The following is a 17,506-nucleotide window of genomic DNA, read 5'->3' as shown; positions in this document are numbered from 1 at the left end:
CTGTGTTGAAAAATAGTGTTTTGTAACTGAGAATTCTGTCTATCAAACAGTGCTATTGTGCTCTTTGTTTCTGTTGTATTTTCCATGGAAATAAATAGGAAGAATTGCTTTCAGAGCTGCTTATGTATATTCTGATTCACAGCAGTAGAGCAATTTGTCCAACACTTTTCCTTGGATGCTGACAAATATACATTCTTCTTTTTTGCTCAGGGACTAAAAGGTGACCCTGGTAGTCCTGGTGTGGCTGGTCCTAAAGGAGAAAAGGTACTCATTTTTACTTCTAAGCTTATATTGATATGTGTGTGTGGTATTTCTTCAGTAATACACTACCTTACCTATGTGTGGTGAACCACTCATTGCTGCCATTTGTCTACTTTAATGATTATAGTATGAGTACATATGAGATGAACTGTAAATACACAAGATGAACACTTATCACTATAAAACGGGCAGAATTTCCTTTTGAAAGCAGTTCAGATCAGAAGCCTAAATTAGCTGTTCTGAATTGCTCTCTTGGAGCTCTATGATTTGTTTGCTGGACTGCAATTGAAGGTCTTACAGTGAAATTCAGAACTCAACAAGATAATTCTGTGAACATTTTACATAGTCAGATACCTTTACTATGTGGGAGCAGTCACACTGACTTCAGAGACCACCTTAAGCACGTAAGCATTAGCTTGTAATTTCACATACACAAATGTCTCTCCAGAATTGCTTTTTTTTTAACCTAGTCATTTTATGCAGAGGCCTGCCTATTTTTTGTTTTGTTTTGTTTTTCTATTTAACTTGTGGTAAACTGTGTACACCTATGAAATTACTACCCCCAAAAAAATTCTTTACCCATATATTATTGTAACAAAGAGCATGTTTGATAGTTTTACTGAATTTACTTATACTATGATATGTATCCTCTAAAACTCTTAGAGGTTAAAAATTGGAACTAAAGAGACTGCTCATTTATTCACTTTCCTGTTTTAACTAGGGGGAAGCAGGACCTCCAGGACCAACTGCCTTAAGAGTGAGTACACATCCAACAATAACAGAAGAAATCATTCAGAAATGCTGCCGCTTTTAGCTTATTTGCCATGTAAATACTTTTATTATTTAATTTAACAGTCCAGCCTCTCTACTAAGAATGTCTATGTGAATTGTGAAGCAGAAAAAAGGGAAATATATAAATGCAAAGAAAATAAGCATGTTTAAAATATTGTGTTTCCCAACAAATACTAGGGTAAAATTAGCTTATTATTTTTACTGAAAACCATTTTTCAGTTATAGTTTGGAAAACAAATGATGTATAGGAATTTATTGTCAGAAAGTTAAGGGTGGAGAAGGTGGATAGAGGTGAGGCAGTCACAGCTTCATGTACCCAGGTCAGCTGGTAACTAGACTGAGCGTGCAGTCCCAGTAGGCACATAAAAACCCATATAATGCACATACATGTGTGGCCATGAAAGTCAGCACAGATGGGCACTCAGCATTTCCACAAACAGCATCAGCAGCCTTATACTGTTATTCGTTGACTGACTTATGATGGTAAATCATAATAGTGGATAAACCATGGTAATGGGAAATACATACATGATGTGCATCTCTCCAGGAGATGGGCTGACACAGCCTACACATTAACTGCCCCTAATTCTGGTCTCTACCCAGTTGCTAGCCCCCAGTCATTCCCTGCCTTTGTTTCTGCCGTTAAACATCCCATATTAACTCTTGTGCAATCCCAAAAATTTTATTTCACTGCATCCAGTTAAGTATCCAATACCTCTACATAGTAACGCCCCTCAGTAGGATGAGTCCTTCACACACATGCTCTTCTTGCCTCATTGTGTGTTCATGTTCTTCCAACCTTTTTTAGCTGCCAAATATTTTGTGTAAATGATTTTTGTCACTGTATATTCTTCTAATTCTACTGTGATCACATAATCTTGCCATTTGTATTGTAGTGTCTTCCCTTGTGAAGACAGACAGAGTCTTTAATTAGCTGCCATTAAAATACTATTTTCACCATCTCATAGATTTTAAGTGATAAAGCGGTAACAACAGAAGTTCATGTGTTCAAATACTGTTCTGTAGGAGAGGGTGAAGTCTTCATTTTTTACAAAGCATATAAAGCAAAGGAAAGTATTTTGAATCAGGAGTGCAATTTATCCCCTTAGGTGCAAACAAATGCCAAATTCTTTGTGCATTGTTAGCCACTGTAGTTAGATAGTCATTATATTAAATTAGTTAAGTGCTTTCATCAGTTCTTGAAAAATGTGAATTATTCTTCATCTAGTACCATCCATTTCAAAGTATATTTTTTAAGTTTTGAACGTTTGGTAACTACCTTCTTATCAAAACAAGGCAAATACCATAGAAAGAAGTTTACTGCATACACAGAAATGTTTGAGAGTTCATAGGTTAACACTTGGAAGTTAACATGGGTTCTGTATAATTCATTTTGAATTGATTCTTTCATGAAGCACATCATATGCTTCTTTTTTGTTTGTTTTTTGTTTTTGTTTTCATGCTGATCCTGCTACTGATAATAAAAGTTACTAAAATAATTTTAGTTAACAGCTTAGTGATACACCTTTTGAATTTTGATGACTGCAAAGTTCTTTTCATACAGAAAGCTGTTTGGAATTTGTCATTGCAGAATTAGGTGTTTATATGTCATGCTTTTGACATTTATGTAATCTTTCTGTCTTACATAATGACCAGATATGCATAGCAACACAGACTGGAAAGAAAAAAGTGTAATATTACAATGATGGAAAGCCACTTACAGGATTCTTACACAACACACCATTTAAGTCATTTAGTTTCTTTTACTGTTTCTACATATTTCACAGTGGGGAAAAAAATGTGAAGTACCCTCTTTTCATTGTTTATAGAAGTAGTCTGTGTATCAGATTTTGGAAGTGTTGCAAATTCTATTACTAGTTCATTTATTACCTTTATTGTAACTCACCAGAAAAAAAAAAAAAAATGAATGATATCAGACATGACAGTTAGTTGACTTTCAAGAAACAAAAAAGATTTCTTGAGTAGGGATCTAACACAGCTTCTTTGCAAGGATCTGATATGTACCTGTGCAGTAGAAAAGAAAATTTTGATGATTCCATGACCTGTATATTGGTTGTACTCTGGCTAGATAGTGCCATGAAGACAATAGATGTTCTTAATTTTCTTCCAATGATTTTGCCCCAAGAATGTACAGAGCCTAGCGAGAAATTCTCCCTATTACTCTCCAGGGCATTTTGCTTTATAAAATAACAAATTGTGTCTCAATCCAAGTAATTTTACTCACAAACTGAAATGAGAAGGAACATCTCTGTATGGACTGTTCATTCAGGTGAAAACATTGCAAAAGAGAGTGGCAGAAATGAAAATGAAGACAAAAACTCTTGAATTCCTAGGCTGTTATTCAACAGCACACGCATAGTTATTCCAGAGTCAGTATTTTGAACTACTTCTAAATAAACCTACGTCCCAAATATACATCAAAAGAGCTATCATTCATACCATTATTGATTAATCTGTACCTTTTCACTCTCTTAATATCCAAGATCATGGCTGCAAAGATTTCCTTTACGTTGAAGAATGTAACTATTGACTCATACCATAAAAATACCCTTTTTCTAAGATTCCAAAATTAAATGATGTTATTTATGGTATTTGTTTTAGGTTGAATAAATCTAAATATCCAGTATCCTGTGGTAATTTAGTGCTATGACCCAAGATCAGTTCTTAATGAAGCTCATGTCTCACTAGAGAAAAACAGTACCAGTTACAGTTGTATTCTTCAGTCAAAATGTATGTTGAATTAGTGAAATAGGTTGAAGTAGATTTTACTTCAAATAGATTCTTACAGACCTCAAAGAGATCACTGAAATGGAATAGGATACTCTCAAGGATAAGACACAAGAAAAACAATTAATGATGCCTGTATGGTATTTTGGAACATTTCTTGTGTAACTGATGAAAAAGCAACTATACCTATTTTTGTAGCAGCACCTGAGTATGTTACACCTGTTTCTAGAGGATCTGAATGCAAATAAGTCTGTTGTCTCTGGTTCCAACTGTGTTCACTTGGCTTTCCTGAAAGACATACTCAGAGGCTAGTAGCACTGAAAAACAGAAACAGTTTTCAGGTTGACTGAATTCACGCTTTCTGTACATTTTGTAAAGTAGACTGTCAAAGAATTACACTTCTTTGATTATAAAATGCTATGCAAATGTTTCAGGTCAGTTGATTCTGGCATGGCAAGATGGCAGTACATTGATACTGTCGCTGATGTTTGTCTTCATATTTAGCATATGTTTTATTTTAATATAAGTGAAACATTTAAATTTTAGAAAAGGAGACATAAGTCTTCAGAGAGATGGAAGTAACTGAAGCACTGAAACATTTTTGTAGCTGTTAACTGACAGAAGGGATGAGACTGAGTATGAATTAGTTTAGCAATCTGAAGACAGATTACAACACTTTGGGGAAATATGGCCCAGCGGGAAGTCTTTCTCTGCCACTGTAAATAGTCATGGGTTTCTATTGGCAAGAACTTAAGAAGATAAATGACATGAATTGTGGCAGCGAGGGGAAAATCCAGTCTTCAGAGTTGTTTTACTTGTGTGACTTCTGTGTGGTCGTGACTTCTAGAATATACGACCAGGAAAGGAAGATGTCTTGCTGAAAATAAGTAATAGGTCAGATAATATCAAGGTTCATATGTCAGTGAACAAAAACTCTGTCAAGACCATTCATGTTGTTACAGCCAAAACATGACATCAGTGTTTCAGTTATGAATCTTGTTAAATCGAAGTTATAAAATGTTCCATTTGTTTCTCTCATCTGTACTGTCATAAACATATGAGCCATATATTATCATAATTTTAATGTTTTTCTAATTTTAAAATTATTTCTTTTTATCAAAATGAAAATGAATTATTTTGTTTTGGGGAAGGGAAGGAAGAGAGGTGAAAATAATGTTGTATTAACATTGTTAGAGCTAACTCTGAAATGCACTGGGACATGGAGGGAGGAAATACTCAAAAGGGTTTGGCTTTGGTCAAGCTGAAATAGTGGGCCTGGGTCATCTGCCTTCCAGAGCATCACAAGGACATTACAGAGCTCTGCTGCCCTGTGCAGCTCTACTATTTGTATGTATTTTCATAGAAATCACCAAGTAGTGAAACAAGCTGGACAAATATTCTTGCTGATCTCAGCAGGAACCAAAATGCCCGCAGTCCTGTGCAGGGCCAGAGCGTTCTCCCTCACACAGACCTTCACTGTAGTCCTGTCCTCATCATGGGCAGCATGAGCTTTACAAAAAGGCTGAGAATGCTTTACTGCAGTGACTCCCAAACAGCTGCATGGTAGTCCTTGGGTTCACATGAAGTTGTCTAGAGTTAATCTACAGAAGCCTGTAGTCAGAGATAGCAGGAATTGTGAAAGTCTAAGTGATGTGAGTGACCCTGTGTCTAAAAGGGCTCAGGAAATCCTGAGGAGAAATCCTGTTAGAAGCGTAGTAAGACTTCTCTGCCCTCCAATGTGAGAACATGCAGAAGAGAATGAAATTATCAGTTCATTGAGGAAAAATCTGACAGTATTTTTAAAAGAGTTTGATTGACAGGTGTAGCAACTGTAGCTTCCCTAATGAATGAAGGCTACTCCAGTTTAGTGTATATGGCAGAAATCAGAAATACTCAATAAACGTAAAAACCTGACAAGTGAATGTGCGTATGACAAGCTATGAAAGAGGAAATAATACTGTGGCTTTTAAGAAGCAAAAATTATGTTATCAGTTTCAAGGAGGAATTTCATAGATCAAAAGTTCATTGTTCTGAAAAATACACTTAGAGCTGACCGAATTTGTTTAATGTCATTTAATAGTAAATCTCTACTAAAATCAAAGTTTGTGCATCAAATAAAATATCTTCTTACAATAGCAGGAATTCAGAATTGAGATATATGCCTGACTGTTTCTATGGTTAGTAGAGTTGGGATTAGATTTACAGCCCATGTGTTTCAGTATGTTTTTTAAGGCAGATATGGAAACTCATTAATACAATTTCTTCATTATGGCATGATGAGGTAGAGAAGAAGGAAACAGTACTGTAGTGCAAAATATGCTTAGCTGCAAAAAATAATAATAATAAAAAGAGGTTTTACATAGAATCTTACTGAAATCAGTAATCACAGGAAATTTTAAGTTTATTTGATTCATGCATTATAAATACAAACACATTTTAATGACTCAGATTACTAATTACAACACGTATATTTAAGTACTTTTAGTAAGGATTTAAGTTTGTATATGCTTCCATTAAATGAATTAACATTACATAAGTTGAGATATATATTTATCTCACTAGTTCTGGTAGTTGTTTTATAGGAGTAGTCCGAAGTCATGATTGAGTCTCACCCTTTATTTCTGATAACATTTATTTCTCTGTTATTTTAACTTTTTGTAGCGATGTATAAATACTAGATCTCTCTTCTTTAGTATTTTTCAAATTTATTATGGAGCAACTTGGGAATACATTTTGAAATTTTCTCCCTAATTATACCCACTTCATGTAGGTATAATTCAGGAATATGTTCTCTGATAAATTGTACCATAATCAAGGATTCTTCAGAGAATAAAAAGCAGGGACCGTACTATTTTGTCGGTCAGTCTCGTCAAAATGTGGCATTTGGTTTGAGAAGCTAGTGGCTGTCTTCTGAAATGATACAGCTGGCTAAGCAGCTCCCTCTTTCTGGTATCCACAGCTTAAGTCTGTGCATGCCGTGTCAGAGAAGTGACAGGTGAGGGAAGGTAGTGCAGCAGTCTCTTGTAAAATATATTATAACTATTTCTCTTGACACTCGATATGCTGCTTTTAGTTCCTGAGGAAAATGAGTGTCCGTCTGTACGTTCCTGTGAACCTATCCCTTTCAAGAGTTATGAAACAGTCGTCCAGATGGCACCAAGTGTTTACGCAGAAGCCAAGGCTTAAGTCGACCACAGACAGAAGTTCCCAAGACTTGCTTACTAAACAGATAGTTGGAATGTTGGCTTCCGAGGCTGGTTAAATCGAGCTGAAGGGAGCTGGTGTACAAGTGCAGCATGGAGCTGTCTGCAGGGTGCAGGTTAGGTTCAGGCCCAGGCAAGTACTGCGGTCACTTTTAACTATTTCCTTGGTAAACAAACAACAGTGACTGATTAGTCATCTTCCCTTTTGTAGCTTCTATAATTACTTATGTAAAGCTAAAATTGTAATTCATTTTTTTTCCTAGTAAAATATTTTCTTGGAAATACCTACACAGATTCATTTACAGTTGTTTGGCTTCTGCAGAGGTAATGTACTGTTTTTCCTGTTGTAATTGGCTGCAGTGTTTCAGGTGATACTTTTTGAAAATTCGTGTACCAAATTTTGCTTATCTTGACTTCTGCAATTGATTCATCTCCTGTGGATGACTCGTGTTACTTGAGAAGGGACAAAGACTCATACCCAATAGGTATCCCAGCTAATATTATCCTCTCATTCTTTTCAGGTAATGTTATAAGCTTAAGGAAAACTTTACTTTGTAAAGTTTTGATTTATGTAATTAAATTTATTTAATTACTTTTTAGTTAATTTTTAATTATTTGTAATTAAATGAAGTATAGACAGGTTTTTTCATGAATGTGATTTATATGTCTTTCATTAGAGGAATGATTAGAGAATAGTCCCATATGCTTTTCTATTCACAGCAGGCATCAATGTAAAGAGTAATTTCAAATTGCTTTTCAGGATTTTAAGTGATTTTTTTTTTTTTTTTCTAAGCCCGAGTCTATTAAAAGTACTAGATTCATGAAGTGTGAAGTTCTGTGAAATTAGACTTCCAATTTTTCTTTGAAATGATCATTTCTGAAGCGAAGTAAATTTCAAGGGAAGTTACCAGAGAATTACAGAAGTCATCAAACACCAAAAGTAATGAGATCGATGAGAATCCATTTTCTGTTTGAATCACTATTCAATTATCATGAAAATATGTCTGAACATGTTTTCTTGCAGTCTGAAATTTACTCCTAAATGCCGTCTCCTTTCCCAGAGAAGTAAATAGGTTGGTGGCAGTTCTGACAGAGAAAAAACTGAAGGTGTTAGGAAGGTGTTTGTATTTTAGCTTTTCTGCTTACTGAGAGCAATAGCTCATTCTTTCAAGAAGAAAGCACTGATTTCCCCACTACGTATCAGAGAAGCAAGCCAAGGAGGAAAATACCTTCAAAATAGCTTTGCGGGGCCACAGTGAAAATCATGAGCTGTGGAGTAATTTGTTGGCTGCTAACACCTCCAGATCCATAGCTGACTTTAAGATCTAGTTGAATTGTATCTTTGCATGAATGCACCAAAAGCAGTAACATCCTTCAAAAGAGGATGTCAGGGGAAATTCTTTACAGAGGGAGGGATGAGGTGCTGGAACAAACTGCCCAGAGAGGCTGTGGATGCTCCATCCCTGGAGGTATTGAAGATGAGGTTGGATGGGGCCCCGCACAGCCTGGTTTAGTACCAGATCTGGAGGTTGATGGCCTTGCCTGTGGCAGGGAGGTTGGAACTTGATGTTCTTTGGGATCCCTTCCAACCCAAGCCATTCTGTAATTCTATGATCCTAAAAGCAGTATTTGGCAGGTGACCAATGCTTTTTGGTTACTTCAGACTGCAGGAGCTTACCACAATCACACATTCAGTTACTTAAAAAGTCAGATTGGTAGTCTCTTCTTACTGTATTGATTTGTGATTTTATGCTGCTCTACTTGTTAATTTTAAAAGGGATCATTATGTACCTAAATCCATCAGATTGGCAGCCTTTCTATATCCTAGTGAGAACTGTGTATTGAAGAATTAGGTCAAGTCTCTGCCGTGGGAATTGCCTACTGACTTGCTTGTAAAAATAAATAAAAATTCTATTGTTGATTTTATTTCAGCAGAACTATACCTACTATAGTCGCCAAATAATGTCTATTATAGCTGAGTCTTTTTAAAGTAACAAGTTTTTTCATTAAAAAAGCTCACGTATTCAAATGGCAATAAATAAGCCATTCTTATATTGCCGCATGTTTCTTCTGCATACCTAATTCAGGCTTTGTGTCTTTGCTTGACTTGTCTCATGCACTTTCTCCCTGTCTAGCAGCATTTATTCCATAAAAATTAAGTTATATGTTTGCTGAAGTACATAGCAAGGAAAAAATGGATGAAAGCTGTTTGTGTACACAAGACAGAAAGTCTATAAAGGTCTATAATGAACTATCATTTTTGTGCCATGATTAGACGTTTCTTATTATTGTTAGTATTTGTATAGTATTTTTCATTTTTAAGGAGAAAGAAAGGCTGCTGTGCACATAAATCTGTTTCAGCAGGCCTACCTAAGAGTGCATGAGGTAGCTGTATAGGCCTGCTTCAGAAACAATCAGCTACATTTTCAGACAACTTTCAGAATAGCAAAAATACGCTGGCTTGTGAAATATTTTTACAGTATTCTTTTGGTATCAGTCATAAGCTTCCAGAGGAAGTAATAAGTATAACAACCTCAGTTTCACTCTTCCACTTCAGCTGTTGCATTTTGTTTTGGTTTTCAATTCACCAGGAGAACATGGTAAAAAACTTTGTTTTTATTCATCATATTCTTTGGTTAAGCGGTTACTCTGAACTGTTAAGTATATCATTTAGGATTCCACCATATATCTCTGTAGAAACATGTCTTGATATAACAGGTAATTTAACATGTTTTTGTACCTGCATGGTCACGTGACAGGATTTCAGTTCTGTGATGAGCAATTTCTGACGGTTACGTGTCACGTGTTACACTTTAAAGTGATACCTTATGAAACTTAAAATTGCTTAATTGACTGAATTTACTGGTTGATTTTTCTATCGCTTCTAAACATATTTTTTCTTCTACCATCTCAAGGTTAATAATTCTCATTAGTTTTATCTCCCATTACTGGCCAAAAATACTGTTTTAAAATGCTAGTTCCTACAGACATTTTTTATTAAATGTTGGTTCGTTTAAAAGTTCTTTTATTTTACTGTATAATTTTTTAAATACAGTAGTTTTCCTCTCTTCTGTTGACTAAACCTTTATCTGTTTTGATCTTTTTGTTTAAAGGCCATTTGTCTGTGGGTTTGTGCTTTACATATTACTTGCTTTTTCTTTAGCTTTACAACCAACATCTTTGCCAACGTTAACATAGATCTAGCTCTTATAAAGAAATCCACAGATTTCCATTCTTAACTTCATTTCCAGGATCATGGAATTATAGAATGGCCTGGGTTGAAAAAGGCATCAAAGATCATCTAGTTTCAACCCCCCTGCCATGGGCGAGGTCGCCAGCCACTAGAGCAGGCTGCCCAGAGCCACTGGATCTTGTATAATTCTTTAATGTCTGCTAGTATATCATGTTTTATCTTTTGTAGCTATTTTTACTCATTATAGTGGATTTTATGAGTTCATGGAATCACAGAACACCCTGAGTTGGAAAGGGCCCACAAGGATCAGAGAGTGATCAGGGTACAACTGGCCCATTGGGCTGCCAGAAGAGGTTTTCAGGTGCATCTGAGCCCACTTTAGTTTATTGGTTGTTGTGTTTTTGGTGTTTTTTTTCCCTCAAGGCTTATTTTATGTTTGAGACATTTCCACTCCATGTTCCTTAAGCTTCTTCAGGCAGACAACTCCAAGAGACTTTTGTGGTCAATGAAAGGTACAGGCCCTATAGATTGCATATATTTAGTTTATTTCTCAATGAAATAGTTGAAAGGACAGCATATTCTGAGCTCAATGGTGGCCTGACGGAGTCAGGAAAAAGAATATGTTTTAGGCCATCTGTAAGTACACATTATATTTTCTTCATTGCCATACCCATCCTGTTACCAGTGCAATACTATTAGATTGAAAGCTGATACATAATGTATCATTTTAATTACTTTGCATGCTGTTCCACACAATCAAAGCATGTCCTTTGAAGCCACGTGACAATATATAACCTATTCCTTTCTGTCTGCAGTAGAGTTTGTTAACTGTCTGTGCCCCCTGTAATTTGAGGGAGTGAAGAATATGCCCTTTAGTCTTCAGAGGGAGGTAGCCAGAAGTTGAAGAGGATAAAGATCTAAATAGAAACTGTGATCTGCCTTCATAAAAATTATACTTTTCTCTGCTAAACTGTTAAATTCATTGCCAGGTTTCTTAGGAATTTAGCAAGGTTTTTTATTCATCCCATTAGAGAGATTTCACCGTTGAGAAGTTTTATTTTCATTCCTTCTGCGGGTTTCTTCTTCAGTTACATTTCCAGGATCTCATCCAATGAATGCTGAATGCTAAGCATTGCTAAGACATTACTGTTGCTAAGTTATTGCAGCTTTACAGCCATTGCCCATATTGTCCTATCACTTTTTAAACCGAAGATCCCACTGAAGGTAGTGTGAACTTTTACCTCAGATTCAATGTCAGGATATGGCTCCTTGTACAGAGTAGTCCTCCCTGCCTACTTACCAATTGTAAGCAGATCTCCTCCCTTTCCTTGCAGATAAACCTTTTTATCTGGTTCCTTTTTTTATTACGATAATATTGTAGAAAGAAGAAAAAGAATTAAAGTAGGCCTAGAACAAAAATGTTGGCTGTTAATTATCGTTATAGTGCAGTTATATTGTTGTATAATTCCTATTCCCTTGGAACCTTATTGTACAGATATGTGAGGCTCATTATTTCCTCCTTCATAAAACTGACATTGCAGGCTTTCATTTCGTTCCCCTACATAAAATTGCCACTAAAAGTGAAGTACTAACAAAACAGAACTTCAGCTCTTCCTGAATTCCCAGAATTTCTCTGCAAAACAGAATATTGCTAATAGTTGGTAGGAAGAATTCTCAGCAAATTTTTAAACTATCTTTGGGAGACAGTAGAAAAGGCTTACAGAGTTCATATTCATGTATTGCTGTATGTGTTTGTGCCTGTGTAAGCTACATCGCTGTATTTAATTTACTGGGATTTATTGGACACAAAATTGTCTTGCAAATTCTACTTCCATAAACTTTTAGGAAATAGCGTGCCTAAATTTTGTAAGAGATTCTAAACCTTTTCTTGTTTCTATTATACGGAATTGAAATAATGACTATTCAGTGTTTGAGAGTAGAGAAAAGATAAGAGAAAAAATAACTATTGAACAGACTGCTTTCATTTATGACTGTTGTCAGCCTTCCTTCAAATTGGCTGAAAATATCCTTTAAAGTATTATAAGCTAGCAACTTTTACATGTCCACTTTTTTGCAAGCTTATTTTGGGAATTAGAGATCATAAATGAAATTCTCTAATTCTTTTCTAGAAATCTGGGCATTTTTTAAAGTTATGATAGTTACAGGACTTCAGAATTTGGCCAAACATACAAACATTCAAATATTTCAACTTGAAGTATATTGAAGCAATACACAAGTAATAGTAATTTAAATAGTTAAGAATTAAGTATTTCACTATTTCAAACTCTTACGCTGAACACAAAATCTTGATTTTTTGATACCCTATAAGAATAGGCAATATATTAAATTCAATTTTCTTTAAATTATAGGAAGTAGATATGTCCAGTGCTCTTTGCTGATTACATTGAAATTCATTTCATATTTCTTGTTGCTATAATGGAAATTGGATAGTTTCCTTGAAGTCATTTAAAAAATATATAAATGTTCCAAGGTGACTCATAAATTAAGAGGAGGGGCAGCCTTCTAAGCACAAAGCTGTTACGACAAGGCTTTATGATATATTGTACATTAATCAGATACAAAATTAAAACCCTCATCCCTCAGAAGCAGCCTGTGATTCTGTAACTGCAGTCACTCTTGCATGCTCTTGCGCAAGTTTGGATGGAAGGCTCAGATGTTGAGAGTATATTCAGGATACTCCAAACTCCTGCACCTCCTCTAAGGAGAGGGAAAGACAGAAGTGGCTTTGAATGATTTGAAAAGCCCAGCCCAGGCACACAGAGGAAACTGCATAGAACCAATTCTTACAATAAAGAAAGCATAAGGCTGCCTGCTATATTTAGTCCCTTTTCCCTCCCCTCTTTTCCCTTCCCTCACCCCACTTCCAGTGCCTATATTTGAATTTGAGTTATAAAGCTGTCACTGACTTAATATAAATGGTTTGCTTTCTTATAGCATTCTAACTCCACCAAATAAATAGATCTTCATGCAAAACAGTAGATAACTGTGCTTACAATTCTGCTTAAGTAATGCTGATTTATCTCCTTGTTTTCAAATGATTCTGTATGGGGGAATATGATTAATGATTGCTGTTGCATTTTTTTCCTCACACCTGAATACAACCTTCCCATGAAAGAAATTATTACAAATAATTTGTTTTTATTATTAGAAATAAATGCTTTGTATTGACATCTGGCTCTTTGGCTTAGTATTGAATAATAAAGAGAGAAAACAGTGAATGTTATATTTGTTTAATGTTTGCATTTTCAGGGTTTGCCAGGGCTGGAGGGTCCCCAAGGTCCACCTGGCAAAGAAGGCCAAAGGGTGAGTAAACTTTGTGAACAACTGTTATGTGTGCTTACTGACCTTGATGTGTGACTTCTTTCTAAGCACTGATAAAAAATTGAAAGGTAGCAGCTGAGTATGAAGCATGCTGACAGTGAACTGAGCTTTGACATTTGATGTTTCTCTTCAGTTGAAGGAGATTTAACAATTTAAACCATAGAAAATGCTTTAATGACTGACAGTACCGAGGTGGATATTGTCATTGTGCAACGTTTCCACTGTAATTTTAAGTGAAAGAATATTAGCGTTTCTCAGGAGTTTTAGTTTTCTTGCAGGAATAGACCATATCTTACTACTTCTGGGGTATATGCATTTAGGGGTATTATCTACAACATTAGAAACCAGAACTAATGACCCAAGTTTTGTTGTAGATGCTACTGTACCAGTGTCCATGCTGAGTGTGTGTATATATATATATATATATATATATATAAAAAAGAAGCTATGAGCTAAAAAAGCAACACTGAATGTTATGCTCATTAAATAAATGTTTGGTTATTGAGAATTTTATTATAATGGAGTAATTGACGGATTTATATGTGTATGTTAAGCATTTCTTTCCCGTACTTACTGACTTGGGTATTTCAGTGAAACAGATAATGAATATTTATGATGCTAATATATGAAGAAATTATTTGGTCTTGAGAGTTTATAAATCTACTCTGCTCCTAAAAGTTTGTGAAAATATTTAATTTTGGTATCATAATATTTAGTATTTCAGTTAAGTTATCTAAAGTGGAAGGCTTTAATATCATTCATCATTGACCTTAGTCAAACACAATGAATATTAAAAGCTAGTTTAATAATTCTAGTAATGGTAATAATAATGTAAGATCAGTTCTTGAAGAGGGAGTTTTGAGACCTACAGACCATTACTCAAATTTTTACATTGCTATTTTCTTTAATTTATAAAAATAGCACTGACTTTCTATTAAGTTAAACATGAAGTTGAAAGCTGAGGTTGTTTACACTTCAAAGTAAGACTAGTGAGTCCTCTCAGAAAAAGTCAACAGAGTAAGGCAGAATAAAAAGTTACATGGCAAATATAAACATGGGATTATGGATTTTTTATTCAGGATTTTATAATTTCTACAAGTCTTACTGTTACCCAGTTAGATATTCAGAATACTAGGAAGCTACAGATACTCAGTTTTAGCATGCTTTAGCATGTTTTTATATGGAGTGTTGAATCTTCAGATATGCACAGTTTGCTGCTTCTCATTTAGGAACAGTTGTAAATATAATTGTTTTTAGAGACATTTCTGTTTGAATTTTACATCTTTTGTGGCCAACGTTCAGAGCAAATATGTTTTATTATTTACAATTGTGTATAAATGAATTTCAAGATGTCTTTTTTATTATTATTATTTTGCAGAGGAAACTAGGGCGTTGGTAAATTTACCGTGGCTATTTCCTATCCACACATAAAATTGAACTGTTGTCTCACTCCAGGAGATGTAAAAACAGGAGTGATGATTGTTTTATAATCTAAGCCATGCACATAGTTGCCTTGATCCAAACAATAGGAACTGTAGACTTCAGAATCTCAGCATCCATCCTTATCTTACTGCCCGTGAGATATTCCCAATACTCATTCTGCTGATCTTCCCCACCCAACCATTAATAACACAGTTTGCAGTTTTCATTCAACTCCCATGTACGTTTGCATTTCCAATACGTTTAATTACACAATAACGTATTGTTTGTACCAAGAACTTTGCTCTATTTAATGATAAACAGGACAGTACATATCTAATGGCTATTAAATATTCCTTGTTATTTAATTATGGATGTCATGTTCCTCCGTTCTACTTCCAGCAGGTACTCCAATTCTTTCACATTATATGAAGAACTGGTTTAGTCATGGGCTCTCTTTTGAACATTAAAGCAAAAAATGGAACACTTGATGATTTTTTTTCAGCATTCTGTTCATCTGCAAAGATGCTGCTGTGCCCATTTTATGGGCTACAACTAAAACATATTAGGGATAAATAATGCACCTCAAAAGATTTAAAAATAAGCATGTTTGAGTGCCCAACTTTGAGAATCTGTACTTCTTACACTTTCCAGTTTCATTGTACATTGTCATACTCAGTTTTAATTCCCAGCTCAGCAGTATTTTTAAATGCTCAGTTCTTTTGCAAATTAAGCTACTATTAATAGCAAATTGAGAATCATTAAGTGTGTGTGCTAGAGATCATTGACTACTTAGAAGGATCTAAGGAACTGAGGAAAATTAACATTATTGATAATTATATGTCAAAAACTCAAAGAAACATGTAAAAGATCCGTGGCAGAGCTGGTGCTTTAGGTAAGCGACTTAGGCTTGTAAATGATGGTACAAACATAGCTCAACAATGGAATTTAATGACAGAAGTGTGCAAAATCCTTCTGTTCAAGTTCTTTTCTCTGGATGCTTTCCAGGTATCCCAAATGATGAAGGAGTTTGCAGAAGGTGGTATACACTAATATAATATATTTACAGAAATGAAGCATAGGGAGATCGTTGAGAATGGGGGAGGTGAGACTCTGAAAGTGCTTTGCGGTCGCTTAAGAAAAAACTCCAAACCCACTGAAAATTTGAAGTGGTACAGCCATGAAAATCTATTGCAATAGTAAATAAAGGTTGGATTTGTTTGCATATTATTTCTTTGCTTTAGTAGAAAAATATATATACATTTTTCTCAGTAAAAGAACTCAAAAGAACACAAAAGAACTAGCAGTCTGGTATTTTTAAATGTATTAGTTATGTTTATGAGAGTAAATTTGTTACTTCCCATTTTTTTTCCACGTACCGGGACCTTCTTCTTGCATCTCCTTTGTTATACCTGTTCCTTCAGCCTCTGCTTTTCCCTTTGATTACCAAAACCAGTAACGTCCTTCATGTTTCATTTCCAGGACTTTCTTAAATTTCCCTTTCCTTTTCCACTGTTTTTTAAAGCAGCTCATATGGACCTTCTCATTTCCTCTGTGAGCTGAATTATATGGTACAGTGTACATGTATTTTAAGTATATTTCATGCTCTTCCATCCAATAAAGTAAAAATAAAAATAAAATCATGGAATAACAATTATTTGACAGTAAATATAATGGAAAGAAACTGCAAAATTAAAGGAGAGGTGCAAAATCTATTTATGATGAGGGAAGCGGGAAGCATTCATCCTAATCTACTATTTTTTTTTTTTTTTATGTTTTTGTTATTTTTTGTTGCTCAAGAATACTTTGATAGAAAGCTTTTTTTTTTTTTTTTTTTTTTTTTTTTGGTATGCTATAAAAGATCCAGGAAAGTAACCTTATCCAAAATAGATAGATCTTATCTCTATGATATTGTCCATCTTCATTTGAATTGCTATCTGTAAGGCACTTTCAAATTCAAGCAAACCATTATCAATTTAAAGTGTGGGGTTTTTGTCAACAGTAATTAAAGTGTTTGTATTTCTTTTTTTTTTTTGGTTTCTTGCCATAGAAACCAAACTGTATAATAAAAAGGGAAGATGTTAAGCATCTATGAGGTTGTCAGATCATTAGTCTTTGCAATAAAATGTAGCACAAATTCCATTTATATTTGAGGTGCATAGTTTAAGCCTAGCTAATGAACTTTCCTAGGAGAGGATCTAATTTGATCATGAAGTAGACACCAAGTGAAAGAACAAAAAAAAAAAGATTTTTTTTCTACTGATTTTTTTTTTTGAGAGCTGAAATGATTTCATTTTTATTATCTTATTCTGAAAAATCATTCTCATTCATTGTATTCCCCAAATTTATGTTTCTGCCCTTCTTTAATATTCAAGGTGCACTTCTTTCAAATCTGATCAATTGTAAAACTGTTTTTTCCTCAAAAATTGCTGTCTCTATGTTGTGCTGTTTCTAGAATTTTTCATGCTTTCTAGAATTTAGTAACAAAAAATACTTATATATGTTTCTTGCCTGTATTATGTTGTTTTTACTTACTAATTTTAATCTT

The 17,506-nt window shown here is 34.6% G+C and overlaps 1 protein-coding gene across 7 annotated transcripts in view; it reads left to right on the top strand.

Moving 5' to 3' along the window:
* COL19A1 (collagen type XIX alpha 1 chain) overlaps window positions 1–17,506 on the top strand; it is a 189,253-nt gene that overhangs the window by 100,451 nt on the left and 71,296 nt on the right. For all 7 annotated transcript variants that reach the window (XM_031552582.2, XM_085217827.1, XM_019613188.2 and 4 more), the window contains 3 exons: window positions 211–264; window positions 983–1,018; window positions 13,468–13,521. In XM_031552582.2, the coding sequence (XP_031408442.2) occupies window positions 211–264; window positions 983–1,018; window positions 13,468–13,521 (144 nt within the window). The remainder of the gene's footprint in view (window positions 1–210; window positions 265–982; window positions 1,019–13,467; window positions 13,522–17,506) is intronic.

Source organism: Meleagris gallopavo, chromosome 2 (assembly GCF_905368555.1).
Source record: "Meleagris gallopavo chromosome 2, MGAL_WU_HG_1.1, whole genome shotgun sequence".
Taxonomy (NCBI): domain Eukaryota; kingdom Metazoa; phylum Chordata; class Aves; order Galliformes; family Phasianidae; genus Meleagris; species Meleagris gallopavo.
The sequence above is the reverse complement of the archived record's forward strand: the minus strand, read 5'-3'. Positions and strand labels throughout refer to the sequence as shown.